This window comes from Canis lupus, chromosome 21, assembly GCF_003254725.2.
Source record: "Canis lupus dingo isolate Sandy chromosome 21, ASM325472v2, whole genome shotgun sequence".
In the NCBI taxonomy this organism is placed as follows: Eukaryota; Metazoa; Chordata; class Mammalia; order Carnivora; family Canidae; genus Canis; species Canis lupus.
The window spans coordinates 571361-579938 of record NC_064263.1 but is presented as its reverse complement, the minus strand read 5'-3'; the positions used below and the strand labels follow the sequence as shown (position 1 = coordinate 579938).

The following is an 8578-nucleotide window of genomic DNA, read 5'->3' as shown; positions in this document are numbered from 1 at the left end:
TAAGATTTTTAGGCTGTGGATGGGAACTTGAACAGTATAAGGATATAATTTTTAAACAGGTTTGCATTTTTCCCATGGAACTTAAGTTTACATATAAATTAGTGAAGGCCTTATTTAAGGAAATGGCAATGAAAATGGAGAAGTGGTATATTGGAGAGAAAGCTGTAACTATACTTGTGGACTAAGTGGATTTTTAAAAATACAGGAAAGCAACAATTACTTTTGAACCTCAGGGATTAAGAGAATGCCATTGACTGTCCATAAAGAAAAGGTGGGGGGAATTGAGCATTGCATAAAGTATTAATGTTTCTAATAAATGAATTTTGATTTGGCAGTGAGCATCACAGTGGCAATATCCAAGCAACAGATCTTGAACTCTGGGAGGAGATTAATGGTGGCCATGTAGATTAGAGAATCGTTTATATAGAGGTTGGCAAATTTTCTAAGATTAAAAGATTTAAAAGATGGCATATTTTGAAGGAAATGCTCCTTACCATATCAAAATCTGTAGCAAAATTATTCCCTAGGTGTTTGAATTGTCACAGAGAGTCATTCTGATAACAGTGGAATTTGTATAATAGTTTTTCATGTGAAAGCTGATGCTAAGGTAAGCAGTTGCATGCATTATGTATCATAGCACTTCTACTGTACACATCTGTCCGGAAAAGCCAAGATTTGGTAACAATAATGAAATTATTCAATGCAGTGTCATATGCTTCCAAGATTTTTTTTTTTAACAAATGAGGTCAGTGTGAATGTAATTAGATGAACTCACTTATCTCACTGAAACACAAAATATAGATTCAAGAAGATCAACTGCTCTGATTCATTAGACATCAAATCCAATTGTGTAATTTTTGTAATTATGCTTCAAAATAATAGGAAAGCAATACGCAAGATTAATGTACACATAAATGCCAGATGACAAAAAATCCTGGATTTACTCTGACATGGTTCCCAAATTACAGTGTTTGATATATTCTTGTACTTCATTATAACCTAACATAAATACTAAGGTATCTTTTTTCCAAAGCATAAATCTGATTACTTTCCAGATAGTTTAACTACCTTTTAAATGACATTTTAGTGGTATTATTTACCATATGCTTATTTAACTAATTTGAGATATGAGCACTTTATTGTGAATATATTCTTAAATAGAATTCTGGCTTTTAAGAGGAAAATTAGGAAGTTTTCTGGTGGGGTTAATTTTTTGTATTTCATTTAAATGTCCTACAGAAGAACATTTATCCATTTTAATAAATGAATCATTACATAGCTACAGTCAAGTATAACTTGAAATTATCACATTCTCAATATGTATATTTTAGGGCAGCCCAGGTGGCTCAGCGGTTTAGCGCTGCCTTCAGTCCAGGGCCTGATCCTGGAGACCCGGGATCGAGTCCCACATCAGGCTCCCTGCATGGAGCCTGCTTCTCCCTCTGCCTGTGTCTCTGCCTCTCTCTCTCTCTCTCTCTCTCTCTCTGTCTCTCATGAATAAATAAATAAAATCTTTTAAAAATATACGTATATTTTATAAATTAAACTCAAGATTAGGGATAAAGGGGCGGGACAAGAAGAAGCCGGCTGCACCGCGGGCGTGGGTGAGAGCCAGAAGCCGGTTGGAGTTTGGGCAGAGCGTTGTCTTCGGAGGATTCTTCAGTCACAATGTCAACTGGCACAGATGTTTCTCTTTCTTCATATGATGAAGATCAGGGATCTAAACTTATCCGAAAAGCTAAAGAGGCACCATTTGTTCCCATTGGAATGGCGGGGTTTGCAGCAATCGTTGCATATGGATTATATAAATTAAAGAGCGGGGGAAATACTAAAATGTCTGTTCACCTGATCCACATGCGTGTGGCAGCCCAAGGCTTTGTTGTGAGAGCAATGACTCTTGGTATGGGCTATTCCATGTATAAGGAATTCTGGGCAAAGCCTAAACCTTAAAAGAAGAGAAGCTGTCTTGGTTTTGTTGGTGGTGCTTGCTTTTTAGTTAGGCATCTCATAGTGAGTTTTTATGTTTATGTTGAAAATAAATCATTTGAATGGGTCAGACAATAATATGGTAATTTAGATATTGGCTTCCTTTCTTGCAGGCTTGATTTGCCTGGTAACCAAATTACTGGTGACCAATTAACTAGCTAGGTCATTCACGGGAGTCAATTTAGCACAAAAGAAACTTGTCACTTTAAATGTAGTGATAAAATATGCTCCTTCTTAAACTCTTCTGTTAAAATTAGTTGTAAAGAGGACAGTTTGCCAATTCTGAAGTACTCCCAATTGCTGCAGAATATCACATGCTTTTGATGTTATATAGGAATCCTATTTAATTTAACTTTTTTCTGCCTGTTTTGCAGACTGAGTACTTCAGTTTTTAGGGCTCTTAATCCTTTCAGAACAGTGCAAAGAATATAAGCTTCCCCACAACTGAAAATATGTGTATTTAAACCAAACCCAAAAAGCCGATAACAGCTGCTTAGTAGTATTTATTTCAGAACCGTACTTGTAAACATGAGAATAACTTAACTGTGGATCCCAGTTTAGCTTTTTTTGTAATTGCAGAGTTATATTTATGCTGATGTTGTATTAGGATTTTTAAATGTCATCTTGAAATAGAAATGTGTATTTTAAGTACTAATGCAAAAGTAAATGAAAAATACTTTTTAAATGTTTGAAGTTTGTTTATTTTCTCTGTAAGAATCATAAATGTTAACAAATTACCTATATTTGAAGTGATTGATGATTTATCAGCAAGTCGGTTTGGTCAGACATCTATACAAAAACTTTGGCATACTTCAGAATGCTTTAGTATATGTGAAATTTTCTTGTCTAACCTGAATTTACATTCCATGGTGATAACATGGTAAATGTAGTGTTAGTAAAGTAAGTGAACACACACACACACACACACACACACACACACACACACAAATAAAGATTAGGGATAAAGATTTACCCTGCTAATATTTAAGAAAACCAGATAATATATCATTAAGAGTAATCCTAATCCATATTTTAACAATGCTATATAATTTCTTGGTGCTCTGTCCTATGCCAGAGAAGTTGTCTTTGTCTAACCTTGATTTAATTGTACTTTGTGCATAAGCAGTAACCTCATTTGGGTCATAAATCTGAATCAACAGAGTAGAAAATACCACATTTGACCTTGCCATAATGGCAAAATTTAGATATTTACTATTGTATTGCTTATTGAATGTGCTAATTTCATTTGGAGATAACTGTCTTCATCTTTCAAAGCACAAACGAATAATGAATTGTACTCAAAACAACCATTTGAATCATCTTTTGGATTTTAGTGACTTTAAGACTAAATTAGAGGCAATATGAGTAACTTACACTGACGTAGAGTAACTTTATGGCACGAATTAACTACATTCTTTACAAATTGTGCCTGAAGAGTTTTATAGTTTTGTTTTCAAGGAGGTAGGATTCATAGGAATTGCATCAGGAATATGAAGCACTATGACCTTGAGAAATCTCAAATTACTATTATGACTCTATCCTCTACTATCTAGCAATGATCAGATATTCAAGAAAAGACCCCATTAAGTAAGGAAAAAGAACTATTGTTAATGGAACTTGACAGGAACCAACACTAAGAAGGAGTCTCTCAAAATGTTAATGCCCCTTTAGTTACATTAAAAAAAATTTTTAAAGGAATAGTTTTGAAAAAAAAAAAAAAAAGAGAGAGAGAACTAACAATTGTCTTGAACTGTGATGTGTCCCACCTGTATCTATATTGTTGTGTTTAGTCCTGGGAGGTAGGTCCAGAGCAGAATTGATGAGCTCAAACAGCTCTATTGGAAGAGAAGTAGGAAAGTAATACATTAAAAAATGGCATCAAATATCAGCTAAGGAAGGAGAAAAGTGTTGGAATCAATCAAAAAGGCACAAGGAAGCAGATCTGTTTAACTATTGGTTATCTTTGCCTTGAAAACATATGCAGTCTATGGAAGTCAGTCATTGGAAAGCTTTAAGAAAAGTCAAATTCATTTCAAGAAAATTGTATATCAAAATTTACATTAAATAAAGATTAAACTTTATGATATATAAATAACATGTAATCCATAGTTTCTATGGATTAATTAAAATTTAATTAAAATTAATTATATTAAGTTATATAGTTCTGGGGTTTTTGTTTTGTTTTGTATTATTTTTTTTTAATTTTTTAAAATTTTTATTTATTTATGATAGTCACAGAGAGAGAGAAAGAGGTAGAGACACAGGCAGAGGGAGAAGCAGGCTCCATGCACCAGGAGCCCGATGTGGGACTCGATCCCAGGTCTCCAGGCTTGCACCCTGGGCCAAAGGCAGGTGCCAAACCACTGCACCACCCAGGGATCCCCTGTTTTGTATTATTTTTTAAGTAGGCTCTATGCCCACAAGGAGCTGGAACTCACAACCCTGAGATCAAGAGTCTCAGTTCTATGGACTGAGCCAGCAAAGCACCCCTTCGGTTTTGTTTTAAAGTGTAAATTCAACTTCAGTTTCTTTCCTAGCATTCTATAGTCTACAGAAGACAGATCTTTTACCTCTTTGGTTAGATTTTCCCTAGGTATCTTATAGATTTTAGTGCAATTGTAAATGGAACTGATTCCTTCATTAATCATTCTACTGCTTCATTATTGGTGTATAGAAATGCAACAAATTTCTGAAAGTTCATTTTATATCCTGTGACTTTACTGAATTGATGTATCAATTCTAGCAATTTTGGGGGGTTCTTTTGAGTTTTCTCCATAGACTATCATGTTCTCTATGAATAGTGAAAGTCTGACTTCTTCCTTGCCAATTTGGATGACACAAAAAAATGGAAAAGCATTCCGTACTGATGGGTTAGAAGAACAAATACTGTTAAAATGTTTGCACTAACCAAAACAATCTAAACATTTAATGCAATCCCTATCAAAATACCAACAGCATTCTACACAGAGCTAGAACAAACAACCTAAAATTTGTATGAAACCCTAAAAGATCCTGAAGCCAAAGCAATCTTAAAAAGGTAAAACAGGAGCTCCTGGGTGGCTCAGTGACTGAGCATCTGCCTTTGGTTCAGGCCGTGATCTCGGGGTCCTGGGATCGTGTTCCATATCAGGTTCTCCACAAGGAACCTGCTTCTCCCTATGCCTATGTCTGCCTTTCTCTCTCTATCTCTCATGAATAAAATAAGTAAATTCTTAAAAAAAAAAAAAAAAAGGTAAACAAAGCTGAAGGCATCACAACTCTAAGCTCCAAGCAAGATGACAAAGCTGTAGTCACCAAGACAGTATGGAACTGGCACAAAAATAGACACATAGATCACTGGGACAGAATAGAAAACCCAGGAATGGACCCACAGCTATATGGTCAACTAATCATTGACAAGCAGGAAAGAATATTCAGTGGGAAAGGACAGTCTCTTCAACAAATGGCGTTGGGAAAACTGGACAGCAGCATGCAGTAGAATGAAGCTGGACCACTTTCTTACATCATACACAAAAATACATTCAAAATGGATGAAAGACCTAAATGTGAGACAGAAAACCACCAAAATCCTAGAGGAGAACACAGGCAGCATCCCCTTTCACATCAGCTGTAGCAACCTCATTCTAGACACAATTCCTGAGGCAAAGGAAACAAAAGCAGAAGTGAACTACTGGGACTTCATCAAGATAAAAAGCTTCTGCACTATGAAGGAAACGATCAACAAGACTAAAAGGCAACCTACAGAGAGAAGTTATGTGCAAATGACAGATCTGATAAAGGGTTAGTATCCAAAATTGATAAAGAACTTATCAAACTCCACACCCAAAAATCAAATAATCCCAGTTAAGAAATGGGCAGAAGATGAATAGATATTTTTATTTTATTTATTTTTTATTTGTATTTATTGAAGTTCAATTTGCCAACATATAGTATAACACCCAGTCCTCATTCCATCAAGTGCCCTCTTCAGTGCCCATCACCAAGTTACCCCAAGCCCCTGCCCACCTCCCCTTCCACTACCCTTTATTCGTTTCCCAGAGTTAGGAGTCTCTCATGATTTGTCTCCCTCTCTAGTTTTTCCCACTCAGTTCCTCTCCTTTCCCTTATAATCCCTTTCACTATTTGAATAGATATTTTTAGAAAAGACATCCAGATAGCTGAGAGACACATGAAAAGATGCTCCACACCACTCATCATCAGGGAAACACAAATCAAAACCCCAGTGACATACCATCTCAGGATAATGGTATCTCACTGTCAGAATGGCTAAAATGAACAACACAGGAGCCAACAGGTGTTAACAAGGATACAGAGAAAGGGGAACCCTTTTATCCTGTTGGTGGAAAGGCAAACTGATGCAGCCACTCTGGAAAACAGTATGGAGGTTCCTCAAAAAGTCAAAAGTAGAAATATCCTAAGATCCAGTAATTGCACTACTAGGTATTTACCCAAAGGATACAAAAATACTGATTTGAAGGGGCACAGGCGCTTTCTGCCCCCTGGACGCCGCCGAGCAAGCATCGGTAAAGTCCCCCCTCCCCCCGCCTTCATGTCTAAGTCAGAGTCTCCCAAAGAGCCCACGGAGCTCTTCATCGGAGGTTCGAGCTTCAAAACAAATGCGAGTCTGAGGAGCCATTTGGAGCACTGGGGGCCGCTTGGGGACTGTGTGGTCAGGAGAGAGCCCAACGCCAAGCGCTCCGGAGGCCTTGGGTTCGTCGTAGCCACCTGGAGGAGGCGGCCGCGCCACGAACGCTGGGCCGCACAGGTGCACGGGGAGCCTGGAACCAGAGGGCTGTCTCCCGAGAAGATTCTCAAAGGCCGGGTGCCCGCTGACCTGTGAACAAGGTTTTTGTCGGTGGCATTAAAGAAGACCCTGAAGAACATCATCCAAGAGATTGTTGGGAACAGTATGGGAAAGTGGAGGTGATGGAGACCGTGACTGACGAGGCCGTGGCAAAAAGAGAGGTTTTGCTTTTGTGACCTTTGACGACCACGACTCTGTAGACAAGATTGTCATTCAGAAATGCCATCCTGTGAACGGCCACAACTGTCAAGTAAGGAAAGCCCTATGGAAGCAAGAGATGGCTAGAGCTCCGTCCAGCCAAAGAGGCCGAAGCGGTTCTGGAAACTTTGGTGGTCGTCGTGTTGGTGGGAATGACAACTCTGGTCGTGGAGGGAACCTCAGTGGTCGAGGTGGCTTCGGTGGCAGTCGAGGTGGTGGTGGATACGGTGGCAGTGGGGATGGCCGTCACGGATTTGGTAATGACGGAAGCAACTTTTAACGATTTTGGCAATTACAACAATCAATCCTCAAATTTTGGACCCATGAAAGGAGGAAATTTTGGAGGCGGAAGCTCTGGTCCCTATGGTTGTGGAGGCCAATACTTTCCCAAACCACAAAACCAAGGTGGCTGTAGCGGTTCCAGCAGCAGCAGCAGCAGCAATGGCAGTGGCAGAAGGTTTTAATTACTTCCAGGAAACAAAGCTTAGCAGGAGAGGAGAGCCAGAGAAGGGACAGGGAAGCTACAGGTTACAACAGATCTGTGAACTCAGCCAGGCACAGTGGTGGCAGGGTCTAGCTGCTACAAAGAAGACATGTTTTAGACAATATTCATGTGTATGGGCGAAAAAACTCGAGGACTGTATTTGTGACTAATTGTATAACAGGTTATTTTAGTTTGTGTTCTGTGGAAAGTGTGAAGCATTCCAACAAAGGGGTTTTTTTTTTTTTTTCTTTTTGAATGGTAGTACTAACTTTTTTTCTCTTTATTATTTTTTTATTTTATTTTTAATTGGTGTTCAATTTGCCAACATATAGAATAACACCCAGTGCTCATCCCATCAAGTGCCCCCCTCAGTGCCCATCACCCAGTCACCCCCACCCCCCGCCCTCTTCCCCTTCCACCACTCCTAGTTCGTTTCCCAGAGTTAGGAGTCTCTCATGTTCTGTCTCACTCCCTGATATCTCCCACTCATTTTTCTTCTTTCCCCTTTATTCCCTTTCACTATTATTTATATTCCCCAAATGAATGAGACCATATAATGTTTGTCCTTCTCCGATTGACCTACTTCACTCAGCATAATACCCTCCAGTTCCATCCACGTTGAAGCAAAAGGTGGGTATTTGTCATTTCTAATGGCTGAGGAATATTCCATTGTCTACATAAACCACATCTTTATCCATTCATCTTTCGATGGACACCAAGGCTCCTTCCACAGTTTGGCTATTGTGGACATTGCTGCTATACATCGGGGTGCAGGTGTCCCGGTGTTTCATTGCATCTGAATCTTTGGGGTAAATCCCCAGCAGTGCAATTGCTGGGTTGTAGGGCAGGTCTATTTTTAACTCTTTGAGGAACCTCTTCACAGTTTTCCAGAGTGGCTGCACCAGTTCACGTTCCCACCAACAGTATAAGAGGGTTCCCCTTTCTCCACATCCTCTCCAACATTTGTGGTTTCCTGCCTTGTTAATTTTCCCCATTCTCACTGGTGTGAGGTGGGATCTCATTGTGGTTTTGATTTGTATTTCCCTGATGGCAAGTGATGCAGAGCATTTTCTCATGTGCGTGTTGGCCATGTCTATGTCTTCCTC

At 39.0% G+C, this 8578-nt stretch overlaps 1 protein-coding gene across 1 annotated transcript; it reads left to right on the top strand.

Annotated features, from left to right (window-relative positions):
* Nucleotides 1–1584: 1584 nt before the first annotated feature.
* On the top strand, nt 1585–2064 carry LOC112643218 (HIG1 domain family member 1A, mitochondrial-like). Its single transcript, XM_035703877.2, has one exon. The coding sequence runs from the start codon at nt 1669–1671 to the stop codon at nt 1948–1950; it is 282 nt and encodes a 93-aa protein (XP_035559770.1). The 5' UTR covers nt 1585–1668; the 3' UTR covers nt 1951–2064.
* Nucleotides 2065–8578: the final 6514 nt, after the last annotated feature.